Source organism: Spermophilus citellus, assembly GCF_964194105.1.
Source record: "Spermophilus citellus genome assembly, chromosome: 4".
NCBI classification, from domain to species: Eukaryota; Metazoa; Chordata; class Mammalia; order Rodentia; family Sciuridae; genus Spermophilus; species Spermophilus citellus.
In genome coordinates, this window is record NC_138185.1 from 113,654,030 (window position 1) to 113,669,013 (window position 14,984).

The 14,984-nt window shown below is 34.1% G+C and overlaps 1 protein-coding gene across 5 annotated transcripts in view; it reads right to left on the reverse strand.

Moving 5' to 3' along the window:
• Positions 1-14,984, reverse strand: part of MAP2K5 (mitogen-activated protein kinase kinase 5) — a 239,809-nt gene that overhangs the window by 131,502 nt on the left and 93,323 nt on the right. For all 5 annotated transcript variants that reach the window (XM_081290299.1, XM_081290300.1, XM_081290301.1 and 2 more), the window contains 2 exons: positions 7,527-7,588; positions 1,771-1,819 (listed from right to left, as the gene is read on the reverse strand). In XM_081290299.1, coding sequence (XP_081146425.1) covers positions 1,771-1,819; positions 7,527-7,588 — 111 coding nt within the window. The remainder of the gene's footprint in view (positions 1-1,770; positions 1,820-7,526; positions 7,589-14,984) is intronic.

The following is a 14,984-nucleotide window of genomic DNA, read 5'->3' on the forward strand; positions in this document are numbered from 1 at the left end:
TACATCAATTTGTCAGCATGATTTCTAATTTTAAAGAAGAAAAGCCAAGTTGATTTCAGAATATCTAAAACATATTTTGCTGCACTTTAGAGTTCTTGGTGCTACTAAATTGTTTCAGGAAGTTATGGCTAGGACAATTCACTACAAGCCGGAACAATCCTGCACACCTGGAGTACAGAATGGTCCGAAGACTCATGTTCATCACAACACTCTCATTTCATGGTATAGTCCTTCTAATGAAGGTTCTGTGACTGAGCTCTAGGTCTTCCTCTAGTTTCTTAGTCAAATGGACAGCAGGTGCTCAAAAAACAAAAAACAAAACAATGAAACGATGAGAACTGACCACTGGGTTAATCCTATTAAAATGGCTTAACCACTTTATGGGTTGGTGGGTATACGGACGTAGAAGGACAGGGAACAGAAAGGAGCAATATAAGCCACATAATGTTAAATAACATTTCCTTAATCTTGATGGTGAAAAATGTTTCATTTTTCTTTCACTCACCAGATGTGTTTACACACTGATTTATAGCCAGGGAAAGTAATACTAATACAGCTCAGCTCAGTTTATTCACCCTGCATCTATATTCTGTACCAACTATGATATAGAGTATCTTTAATAAAAAATTTGGTTTATGATTTTGCGGGGGGCGGGGACTGGGGACTAAACTTAATGGTACTTTACCACTGATCTATATCTCGACATCCCTATACTCCCTCTTCTTTTGGAGATAGGTCTTGCTAACATACTGAGGCTGACTTCAAACTCACAACCCTTCTGTTTTAACCCCCCAAGTCGCTGGGATTACAGGCATGCATAGCTTATGATTCCACTTAATCAACATAAACAACTTCAAGAACTGAATAGTTTACTTGTTAAAATCTAAATATCTTCTTTAAGAGAAAGAATTTAAGAAGAAATTGGAATCACTAGGAATTAAAACCACCCACAAAAGAAAATAATGCTTGGTGACAGATAATGATAATACACTTGATGATACCAGTTGTTTTCTCCCTCTCTTGATTTATACCTTTAAAAAAAAATACTTTCCTTTAATTACATCTAATTGTATGCTGTTTCATTTTCCGAATGTACATAAAGCTAGGATGAGCAGATGTGTAAAATCAAACAGCACTATTTTAGCATTAGGCCCTGAAGTTGCTTTGTTATTGTCTCTTTCTCACTTAATAATTTGCTGCAAATGAATTTAGACATTTTGAGAACATTAAAAAAACACAAGGAGATTCCTTTTGCAACTTTCAACAGTCTTCTGATTATTTTCTCATGTGTTTTGTGACTCAATCAGGGGATTGTTTATGATGCTATCACCACTTACTTACTTCAAGTTTTACTTTCCAGGTATATGAGCAATCTCTTAAGGAACAATACATAATGACATCTGAAATATTAATAAAAGGCAGGGTGCAACTGAACAAAAAGTGAAGGTTTTGCACTACCTAGAGTTAAGTAAGACAATCAGATCCTGTCACTTTCAATCACTATGAAATATCCTTTTATATATTTGGTAAATGTGATTCACAAAAATATAACACCAAGTTTATAATATAAATGAGAGAAAGAAACAAGAAAATAAAAGGAAGAAAGCAAAAAAAAAAAAAAACCCAACATAAACAAGCATCTTTTTGACTTCCAAATATATCAGCTAGCATAAATGTCAGATCATTTTCCCACTTTAAAAATCAAGGTATCTAGAGAGCTTCACCCCACCCCACCCCAAATTAAATCAGAGCTTATAACCCAGCACATACCTCTGTGTAAAATCTTTAAACTCCACAAATAGGTAAGGCCTTTAACAACCTAAATTTATGAAAGAAAAAAACAGTACAATTATGGGGAACTTTCAACAGTTAAACATATCAACTGTAATTTTTCTTTTATAAGTCTAGAAACCAACAAGCTTTATTGAACATCTACCATTTCTGTGCCAGGTTCTGTGGGGACAAAGCTACATGTTCCTGCTTAGTTAGTTTATAATGTTCTGAAGATAAAGTACGCCAAGTGAAAGAAAGAAGTCTATGTATACAAAATGATCTGGAAGGCTACATACTAAACTCTTTTTTAAAAAAATAATATTTTTTAAAGAGAGAGAGGGAGAGGGAGAGGGAGAGGGAGAGGGAGAGGGAGAGGGAGAGGGAGAGAGAGAGAGAGAGAGAGAGAGAGAGAGAATTTTTAAAAATTTTTTAAAAGTTTTCGGCAGACACAACATCTTTGTTTGTATGTGGTGCTGAGGATCAAACCCGGGCTGCACTCATGCCAGGCGAGCACGCTACTGCTTGAGCCACATCCCCAGCCCTATACTAAACTCTTAATGGTGCTATGGGCAGGGGAGGATAGGGACAGAAAAAAAAGGACAAAAAAATTGTTTATACTTTGTATGATTTTGTTTGAAGTCAAGACATTTTCGAACAAGGAGAGTGTGTATGTGTGTGTTTGTGTGTGTGTGTGTGTGTGTGTGTGTGTGTTGCTAAGCACATGCTTTATCACTGAGCTACATCCCCAGCCTGAGAAATTTCTAAAAAGTTAACTAATAAAATAAGGCAGTGCATAGAATAGGAATCATTTTTCCTACCATTAGTCAGGAAGCCCTCACCTTCACAAGAAAGTCAAGGGAAAAAGACATTTTCACCAAATGTGTTAAAATGTTAATTGGGGAACCTCAATGAATCATCTGCAGGAATTCTTTGTATTATTCTCACAATTTTTTTTTGTAAATTTAAAATAATTTCAATATAAAAAGTTTTTTAAAAACTTAAAAAAATTATCAGCATAGGAAGGAATAAAATATACCAAGACAATTCTGGTGTAAAGCATGTATGTGGAGGAGTCACACAGACAATACTGAAAGCACAGGTCACAAAATGAGAAAATACAAACATTTGGAATTAGATTTGAATTTTTGTCTGTAATAGGCTAGAATTAAGAATAATCAGCCAATGAGATATTGAATAAAGACATTTTAAAGATCTTAAGTACAACGGTTACAAGTGTGAACTTCTATGTGGAAAATCTAATCAGAGGTTGCTGTTAACATCCAAAAAAAAAAAAAAAAAAAAAAAAAACCTAAAAGCCCAACTGCATGAGGTGAGGCTCTGGAGTCAATCACCAGCACTGCAAAAATGAAACTTGCAAAATCTTTATACAAAGATTGTTGTACAGGGAGACGTACATTTTATTCACAACCATTGACCTTGTAGGCACATGAACATACACTTAAAATTTCAAGGTTGGCAATTGGTAATTAGATACCATAATTATGAAACTCAAAACTTCCCAGAAGAATTTAAAAGTACCCATCATTATAGAAAATATTAGGTAGTCAGAGCTATATTAACAAGAACACTTACCACAATGAAAAGTAATGAGTGGTTTAATACCTTAAAATGACAAAAAGAGGGCTGGGGCTAAATACAGAAAGATTTTAGTTGATCAAGAAAGACTAAGGGCAACATTAAAAACAGAAATGCAAAGGGAGAAAACCAACTACTTCTACTAAAGAGGTAGAAGACAACAATCTATACCAATTAATATAGAGCAGAGGTTAACATATTTTAATTGTTCTCATAGAGTAGAATGTACTCCTGAAAGATTTGCTAACATGGTATGATCAATTCTATTATATGCTATCGATTCTAAGAGGAAAAAAATACATTTTTATAGAAAATTATTTCTTCTAAAATTTGGAATGAGACATTACAATAAAATGTATTCTGAAAAGTTAAACATAAAAAAGGAAATGTTAAGATATTAATAATGCAATATAAATTATACACATGTATTGAAATGTCAGCTTTTCTCCATAAATACATAATTGCTATGTCAACCAAAAATTTTTAAAAAATTAAGTAAAAAATATTAATGATAATTTTATAACAGAAAAAAGGACAAGATATTTCTTTAAATGTTTATAATAATACTATCAATAATGAATACAGTTTTCTCTTTGAGTTGTAGGAGGTTACCTTATTTAGCCTTAGTTCTGAGGAGTCTGGGTGTTTTCAACTTAGAAATTGTTGAATATTGGGCTGGGGTAGTGGCTCAGCGGTAGAGTGCTCAACTAGCATATGCAAGGCCCTGAGTTCGATTCTTAGCACCATGTAAAAAATAAATAAAGTAAAGGTATTGTGTCCAACTAAAACTAAAAAATAAATATTTTTTAAAAAATAAATTATTGTGTATTATAAAGCCTGCCCAATACAGACAGCAAACCACTAAAATTGTTTCAACAAAGCAAATAATCTGAAAACACTCCACAAAGGGGAGGCAATCCAACATATTCAGATTGTCAAGTAGTAAAAAGATAAAACAAATAGTATCTTGATTTTATGATACTGCTAAAATTATAAATTTTTTAGAGATTCAAAAAGAAACTGTTCTTCCAACTATCAAAGTAGACTACATTTTCCTTTAAAGCATGTAAGTATCAGTGTAAAATGAGCTAGAAATCTATCTATTGAAAATTTAGAAAGTATTATGGGTATTCAGTAGGCTAGGTTTCAAAACAATGACTTGACAAAGCCTTGACACTAAAAGTATTTATATCTGCTGTCAATCACTCACTCCTTGACATGTCAAGTACATATCCTTTCAGGGACAACTTCAATCAACATTAGCACTCAAAATACAGTACACGGTGTCACTGCTTCAAAAATGTGAGGAAAAATAAAATGTGTTAGATGGCAAGAAAGCATTCCTTTTTACAGGAGACCAGATTCAAATGAATAGTGGATAAAAATCATGGAGCAGGTTGGAAGGCTGAAATCAGACAGTTTATATGGATTTCTTCAAGGAAAAATTCCCTCCTGCCATATATCCTACAAGAGAAAATTTGAACAACATATCACAGAGGTTGACAGAGGTCAATCCTGTAATGAACTTTGGCTCTATGGGCTTGCCTTGCATGCCAGATCATTAAAACCTGGAAAATAAAGTTCACTTGAGGAAAAAGGGATGCCTGAAATGTAGTTCTAAGACATGAAAAGAATCTGATGCTGGGTGCAGTCGTGCACACCTGAAGTCCCTGCTACTTGTAAGGCTGAGGCAGGAGGTTCATTTGAGTCCAGGAGTTCGGGACCAGCCTGGGCAACACAATGAGACCTGGTCTCAAAATTAATCTGAAGCAATTATATGTATTACTTTATTACTCTTTCACTTGTAATTTTTTTATCCCCCCTTTTTTTTCTTTTTGGGTGGTACTAGAAAACAAACCTAGGCCTTGCATATGCCAGACAAGCACTCTATCACTGAGCTCCTGCCAGCCCTCTTCTCTTTTTTTTAAACTAGTTCTCACCTTCACTTCTCCCTCTTATTTCCTCCCACTGAGACTCTTAGGAAAGCTGCATAAAAGAGCAATGGGCCTGGAGTTCGACAGCCCTGGGCCTGGGGTTAGATAGCCCTGTGTTCAAATTGGCACTAATTAGACAATAACTCTAGGTAAGTTATTTAACTTTCCTAAACCTCATATTGCATAATACAACATATATTCAACAGTCTGAAGTTTATAGGGTTGCTATGAAGACTAAATGACATAATATTTGTTTATCAACTTATAACAATGATTGGGACATGAAGTATTCAACATACACCTATTTCCCATCTTGACCCTGATCCTTTAAACTTGGCATCAGCTAAAACTATACTCATGTGCCCACTAAGGGAACTCAAGGGAAAGAAGTTGATGTTATCTTTGGAACATTACAGGACAAAGAATCACAAATAGTGGAAATCCAACCAGGCTTATTAGAACATGTATTTTACAAATCATAACCTTTGACCTATTAATCTGTTAGTCATATTTTAATTGGCACAGTCCTCCCAGTGTCAGGCGTTAGCCATGTGCCAATCTGGCATATGTTGGTTTCAACAAAGGATTATCTAATTTTGGGACCTACTCAGATTACACACACACACACACACACACACACACACACACACACACAAATACTTTGAAGGTATTATACAAGCTTAAGTCCCCAGCAGAGTTCTTGAAAAGCGACAAGAAGAGCAAAATTATCAAAAGCCTTTCTTCTACTCCAGCCATAAGCAGTTTTCATTACTATAATCTGATGAAGCATAAAAGCTGGAGAAACTGGACATACTTTATAAATCACCCCCAAATTTAAAAAATGTAAAGGCATATTATCAATGACTTAAATGAGCACTTATTTTAACAACTGTCCCTAAAATAATCTGTCATATTTTCAGTTACCCAATAGGCAAGCCCTGTATTTAAAGCTTGCTTATTTTTTCTGCTGACTGTGTCCACTTCCTAGCCTTCCCACTCCAAAAGAAAAGAGCAGTGGCCTTGCTTGGCTGCCCCACACGAGAGGCAGGCAAGGTTTATGATGTCCCAGAAAAACACGCTTCTCTATTTTTGCCAAGTTCAATAGATAATTGAGTACACAGAACTTGTAAATTTCTTTTTTTTTTCAGTTTATATTCTTTGCTTTTTTTCACCCTTTATCATACGTGTTATTAAACTTTAGAGCCAATAACTGCCAAAAGCCACAAAGCATTCCATCCCCCCCGAGATTAGAAAAGGAAATGAAACATTTTTATTTTCATCTAAACAAGTGATTTAAGTACTCAGATTTCATATGAATCCACCTACACATGTAGATTAGAAGCTACTTAGCAGCAATAGCATCAGAAAAGAAAGTTCTCATCACCTTGAGCAGTTCACACCAATAATTAGAGAGAAAAAAGGAAAGCTGTGAATTACAATGAACTAAGACTAAATAAGTGTTCATGTTGGATTAAAGAATTTGAGTTGTCAGTTTGATGTATAATGAATGTGAAAATAAGCCATTTAATTAAATGGTACATGATATAATCACTTTGTTCTGCATTAAACCATTTAAATTATCAGAGTGCCTTTAGTTTAGCAATTGTTTACTATTATACCACCCTATGACTTCTCTTAGACACTGTTTAGCCTACATTATTCCAAATTTGAAACCTGGAACTTACACAGAAATGTTAGTTTAGTTGATATATTTCATCGGTTTATTAGTGAAATCAGGAAACAGAAAAGCTGCTTTTAATGACAAAGGGAATAAGCTCCTAGTTGTAGTTGATAAAAAAAATGAAAAAAATCAAGAACATAAAAAAGATTGCAAAAATATTTAAGAGCAAAGTAGCATTTTTTGCATGTTTTTAATGATTTGGACTTTTAAGTATTTACTAATTTTATGCCTATAACTACCATGTCCAAAACACTAGTTATCTTTTGAAGAGGCTGAAAATTCTAGTGGTCAACCTGATCAGTATGGTCTCTGCAAACCCAGGATATAGAAAAGGTGAGAGTACCACTGAGCCTAAGAGGTATAATGTGCTGTGTTGGGGGTTGGTCTATGAAGGGGAGAAAAGACAAAAATGATAAAAGCTGAAGGCAACTAAGAAGAACCTGATAGTCAACTGAAAGTGAGGGAAAAAAAATACTGAAGACATAAAAGTAGGCTTAACTAGAAGGATCAAATCACCCAAATTTCCCAAGCCATTTACTTACTGCTACTGCAATTCTTCCAAGGACATGTTCTGGAATTTTCCTATATACATCCAAAGATCCCCCTGCAAGAGACAAACATCTTGTGTTACCTCAAATGCAACTACTAGAACAGGGCACTGGGCTCCTCTCTGTACAATCATGGTGAGAATGTTTTTCTTCTTATATCATGCGTTGAAATATGACTAGTCATCATGAAATATAACTAAACACTTCTATTTTATTCCCAATTGTGTGGTCACCTACAAGAAAAAAACTGAAGGACATTAGTCCAGGGCAGACTAAGAATCTGTATTTTATAGAAACGTGAATACACACATACAAAAGAAAAAAAAAAAACTAAAGATCAACATGACAATCACACTTGTCATTTCATTTGTGTGCCAGCTTTCTCAAATGTAAACCCTGGCCTCATCTAGAAAGCTTTACATTAGCCAAATAAAAGCTGGTGGATATGAGGTTCAAAACACACAGTGACTTAAAAAGCAAAAATAGCAATGTTACTTTTATCTTAATGAATGTTACCTTCAAATTAGGTACCAAAACAAGCAATCAATCTATTTTCAAGATACTTTCTTGGTGTTCTGGAAAGTCTCTTTGGAAAATGACTTTATGAGGTAAAAAAGAAAAACCAGTATCTTTATATAATAACTTATTTTTTACCAACATGGTTTTCACTAACATCCTTCATCTTTACCAAATTCAGCTTTAAATGATTTTTTTTGCCAATTAAAAAAAAACAATAAATTATGAATATAATTAAGACAGCAACCATGTTTTTTTTGTTTTTATTTTCATCAGTCTAGACATTACACAACTAGCACATAGTAGGTGTTTAAAAATATCTGTCAGGGGCTGGGGTTGTGGCTCAGTAGTAGAGCGCTCTCCTCGTACGTGTGAAACCCTGGATTCTATCCTCAGCACCACATAAAAATAAATAAAGAAAATAAAGTTATCAAAAAAAAATCTGTCAGATGAATCAATGCATGAGTGAAAACTACCATGAATCTCACCAGATAGGTACAGTTGCTCTGAAGCAATTTCAAAGAAGGAACCCACACCATTTGTAGCAACAATAGCATCACTGAAATAACTGAAATTTCATAGGTGACTATTTTGAAGAAATCAATATTCTTTGGAAGTATAAATTTGGGTATGCTTATTAAATTTTCAATATCATATAAGTGGTATAAGAACTTCAACAATATAGTTTATGTAAAGAACTATTACTTCATTCATTAATGACATAAGACTAATAATGTATGATAACTTATTTTTTTGATTGTGAATGGACACAATATTATCCATTTATTTATCTATATATCTATCTATCTATTTATTTATGTGGTGCTGAGGACCGAACCCAGTGCCTCACACATGCCAGATGAGTGTGATACTACTGAGCCACAACCCCAGCCCTGATAACATTTTTTAAGAGTCAAATTAAGGTGTACAGCCTTCCATTTGTATAAAGAAACTGTCCAGAATATTTGAGATTTTTTTCACATCAAAGGCTAAAAATTAATATTTACTATTTTACTATTGGATGATTTACAAGGTATTAAGCTGAAGCATTTTACTCTTTTGAAATGTTGTCAATTATACAAATGTTTATATTTTTATGTCTCATTTTCCTAAAACTGAACATCGGAAAAAAATTATTTTCTTTATAAAAATATTGTATATATGGGCTGGGGCAGTGGCTCAGTGGTAGAACACTTGCTTTGCATGTGTGAGGCACAGGGTTTGATCCTCAGCACCACATAAAAATGAATTAATAAGGTACTGGGTTGTGGCTCAGTGGTAGAGCTCCTGCCTAGCATGTGTAAGGCCCTGAGTTCGAGTCTCAGTACCACATAAAAATAAATAAATTAAAGGCGTTGTGTCCAACTACAACTAGAAAATAAATATTAAAAAAAATGAATTAATGGGGGAGGGGCTGGGGCTCAGCGGTAGTGAGCTCGCCTAGCCATGCGAGGCTCTAGGTTCAATCCTCAGCACCACATAAAAATAAATAATATAAAGACGATATTAAGGGGCTGGGGATGTGGCTTATGCGGTAGCGTGCTCGCCTGGCATGCACGGGGTGCTGGGTTCGATCCTCAGCACCACATAAAAATGGAATAAAGATGTTGTGTCCACTGAAAACTAAAAAATAAATATTAAAAAAAGACGATATTAAAAAAAGACAGACAGATTGTGACGTCTGGTTTATCCCTAAATAATAGACATTTATATACTTGGAAATTGGTGTTTTCACTCCAGGGAGCACTTTTCCTGAAAACTCCAGCCAATTGCTAGAGACTACCTGTGCCTGTGCCTGCCTTAGCTTAGATTCCATTCCCTGTGCCTGCCTTAGCTTAGATTCTCAGAGACATCTTTTAAAGGCCATTGGAACTAAAAAAAAAAAAAAAAAAAACCCAAACAAAAAAACAAAAAAACAAACAAACAAACTAAAAATAAAGGTATTGTGTCCTTCTACAACTAGAAAAATTTAAAAATATTGTATATGAACACATAAAGCTACTGGCTTTCTACCATCTTGTTTAAAGCAAATAGAGGAAAATTATAATTCTTTTAGGTAAGTTTTGCTTGTACTTTTTAGATTCTAACAAGAAGCTGGGAAACCACAGTATAACTAAACCTTATGCATTGGCTCTAGGGGCTAATGGGAAAACCATGAAGGAAAAAAAAGAAAAAAGACAGGTCTAATGAGCAGAACCATCCTTATTTACTAAAGCAGAACTTTTATTATAGATTCAATGACAGTGAAAATGTGGCAGAAAAATAAGTTTATATTCTCATTGATCTTTTAGATGAACTGGCAATTCCAAGGATGAATAAGCTGCAGAAGATCGAGGTTTCCAGGTTAGTCCTGGGAAGGCTGGTAGCTCATTGAACTGATCCCTTGGGAAAGGAACAGCTTGAGGGATACAGAACCTGGAGGTGCAAACTCATGCATATGTACCAGGACAAAGTCCTTGGTGAGGAGATTTATTTTTACAAAGGAAGTGAATTAGAGTTTGATTAGCTAAATGAACAATGGTTTAAACAAGCTGAACCAAAAAGTCAAAGATTACCTTACCACCATTATCAGCAGAATAAGCAAAAAAGGAATCCCATTTTGAGGTAGTTCACTGGTTTTTGTAAATACCTCTTTAATCTCAGATCCTGCCTTCCTTAGCCCTCCATGGATAAATCTTTACACAGCTGGCTCTGTTTCATCACTGATTCATCCTGTTCTTTCCATGCTCACAAGAGATACATGTCAGAGATGAAAAATAATGTAGCAGATCCACACAGAAGCAAAAGTTCCTGTTAAGCCCTTTGTGCAGTTTGGCAACTCTTATCAGGCTAAAAATTGAAGAGAGTTCTGGTTTAATTTTTATTCAGTTTTACTATCATTTCTATCCTACAAATCTTTCCTAAAATGTTGGCTTTTTGTTGTTTGTTTGTTTGTTTGTTTTAGTTCTGGGAAACGAACTGAGGGCCTTGCACATGCTAGGCAAGCCCTCTACCTTTGACAGATGGGAGAAAACTGAGTCCCAGAGATGTGAGTGTTATAGCATGGACATGAGTCAGTTGACAAAGAGCTCAGAGAAGTCCTGACCCTTTGAACTCCCCAAAATGCAAAGATCTAAAAGGTTCCCCAATAACATTACACAGCTTTAGAGTCACAAAGGAACTTTTTTATAGCTTAAAAAAATCCCACTGCAATATGATGTTATTAAAACACATACTGACAGAGTTTAATCTTAGCTGAGATGATGGGATTCAAGATATTCAGGAACTCATTTGTGGCTCCTAGGTTTCGAACATTTTGTTTATTATTCCAAGGTCACTGGTTTTCTTGCTGTGACCTGCCACTTCCCTGTGTTCTTTGGCCACCTAACATTCCTGGCCAGATATTTCCCTGCATGCCCTATTCACCGTGGGAACCAAGAGGAAGACTGCCAGTAGTAGATTAGTAAAAACCCATGCCAATTGATAAACTACTACACACTTCTATTGATAAATCAGGACCACCACTGTCGTAAAAGTAGACCAAAGGGTCCTATTAAGGATCTAAAACAGAAAGTAGTTATCATGCACATAAGATAAATATAAACATGTAGTAAATGAACAAGAGGCAACATTAGTTTTATTAGTCCCAACATTTGCCTTAAAATGACCATGATTATTATTAATGTCAACTAAATGAAATCATGAACCACAAGCAAAAATTTCAGTAGAAACTCTCTTAGTTCCTGTTGGTTGAAAATATAAAAAGCCCTTTCTTTGCAATAGGGTATTTTATTTTGTGGGGGTGGATCAATTTATTCCTGTGGTGATAATTTAAATACATGTATATGTACTGAGACCTACTATTTGGATGTTTCTGAGTGAACTTAAGCTAAGACTTAATAAAAAGGTAGACTACACATCACTCCCCTACTTAGAACTTTCCAAAGGCTTCCTAATAAAGTCAGACTAAAACCTAAATTTCCTTGCCATGGTGGACAAGGTCGCTATAATCTTGCTTCTGTCTGCTGCTCTGGTCTCCTGTTGAGCCACTGGTCCTCTCATCATTACTCTCTAGTCACTTAAACCTTCTTGATTACATCAAACTTGCTCCCACCTTGCAGCATTTATACTTGATACTCCTTCGACCTTAAAGCTCTTCCCCATGACCTTCCCTGAGCTAACTCAATGACATTAAGGTCTCTGTTACAATGCCATTTCTTAAAAAAAAAAAAAAAGCCATCACTGACCACTCTATCTAGACCTCCTCTATCTACCCTGGATTATAACTGGACTTATCCCTCCCTAAAGGTATACTGTATGTCACCTGTCTGTCTCCCCTTTTAGAATATAAGCTCCAGGAGAACAGAGATTAATCCTTATTCACTGTTCAATCCCTATGTTTATAACAGTATCTGAAATAAAGTGCTCAGTAAATATTTGGAAAAAATGCTATTATTAGATGAAAACTAAGTAAAAAATGAGAATCTACACTGATAATGCTGGAGTTGGGGGGAAAGTTGTCAATAAGTTTGATCACAATAGAAGGGGGAAGGAAGAAATGACAATTGGAGGGTGGTACATAATTTTTTGATTTTTTTGTATGTTTTGCTATATATGAACAAAAAACTATATAATATCTTCCAATTATCATGTCCAAAAGAAATCATGTATGTGTAAAGAACTAAAGGAAAACATGAGGCTGACATCTTCCCAAATATAGGTTATTGATAAAGAGACAGAAATCATATGTAACCAAACAGAAATTCTGGAATTAAATAAGCCAGTTTAGATTATCCTAAGAAAAGACAAAGAAAATCAAACACATTCTCAAGAGACCTGTGGGATACTATCAAGCATACCAACATATACATAATGGGAGATCTAAACACAAGGAGAAAAGGAAGGAGAAAGAAAGAATATTTAAAGAGAAATGGACAAAACCTTCCCAAATTTGACAAAAAATATTAATCTATACATCCCCAAAGTTTATTAAACTCCATAAAGATAGACTCAAAGAAATTCATACCTAAACACATCATATGAAACTGCCCATAGCCAATGACAAAAAAGAGAATCTTGAAAGCAGCAGAAGACTCAACGTATTATAAGAACTCCTCTATAAGATCAACAGTTGATTATTCATAAAAAACTATAGAGATCAGAGGCAATGGAATGGTACTTTCAAATATCTTTAAAAAACATGATCAAGCAATCACTCTAAAACTATCCTGTTAAATATGAAGGAGAAATTAAAACATTCCCAGGTACACAAAAATTGAAAAAATAAAACACTAGCTGGCCTATCTTAAAAGAGTTAAAATGGACTCTTTCATACTGAAGGAACATAAGATTGAAGTTATAAGATAATAACCAAATTCATATGAAGAAATAATGAATATTGATATAGGTCTAAATAGGTAAGTACAAAAGATAAATGTATTTTTTTGCTTCTATCATTTTTCCTCCTACCAGATTAAAAAGACAAAATCATAAAGCAATAATTATAAATCTGTGTGAGACACACAATGAATAAGAATGTAATTTATAAAGCAATAACAGTACAAAAGAGAGGGAAAGAAATTGAACTCTATAGGATCAAAATTTTTGTATAGAGATTGCCCCTGATTTATAATTGTTCACCTTTCAATATTTTAGCTTTATGATGGTGCAAAAATAATACACATTTAGCAAAACTGTACCTGTAATTTTGATCTTTTTCCAGATAAGGAATATGTAGTAAAATATGCTCTTGCTAAATTGGGCAAAAGCAGAGAGCTACAGCTCCTAGTCAGCCACGTGATCATGAGGGCAAACAATTGATACATTTACCATGTCGTTAAGTTACGACATTCAGTATATTAGGTTTATGAAATGCCTTTTTATGATATTTTCAATTTATGATGGGGCGTAAACTTATCATAAGATGAAGAACATCTGTACCATTGAAATGGAGTTGATAATAATCTGAACTGAATTGTTATAAAATGTTAATTATAATCCCTAAGGCAATCAGAAATACAAAATACCAAAATTTCTAGAATGCAGTTAAAGCAGTGCTTAGAGGAAAATTTATAGCTATAAATGCTTTTGTTTGTAAGAAAGATTTAAAAGCAATATCTTAACTTTCTACTGAAAAAGGAAACAAAAAGAATAGCAAAATCCAACAAAACAGAAAAAAGGACTAGAGAATGTCAATAAAGTCAAAATGTGTTCCTTGAAAAAGAAACTGAGAATATTTTGGTAACACTGACCAAGAAGAGAGAAGACTCAAATTACTTCAACCTATTACAATTTGGAATAAAGAAGAGAACATGACTACCAATTTTCCAGAAATAAAAAGTACTATATGGGAATATTAGAAACAACTGTACACTGACAAATTAGATAACTTAATTGAAGTGTTATTCTAATATAAAAACTGAACAATGACATTATAAGAAAACTATAGATCAATATCCCTTTTGAACAAGGATGTAAATATCCTCAACAATGTATGTGGTTAACATGCACAAAAGTCTGGGTTTAATCTCAACATCTCATACACACACACACACACACATACATCTCTATAATTTATCATCAATAAAATATTAACAAACTGAAATTAGAAATATATGAAAAGAATCTATATCATAACCACATAGAATATTGCCAAGATTCCAATGTTGGTTTATCATGAGCAAATCAATTAACATAATATGCCATGTTAATAGAAGAAAGGACCAAAACCACATAATAATTTCAAAAGACAGAGAAATGTGACAATATTTAATATCTTTTCATGATAAAAAAAAAACACTCAACAAAATAGAAATAGGAGGGAATTTTCTCAAACTGATAAAGTACAACTACTAAAACCACACAGTAAATATCATGCTTCCCGGAGAATGACTGAAGGCTTTCCCTCCAAAATCAGGTGCAAGAAAAAGGATGTCTACTCTCATTATTTCTATTCTA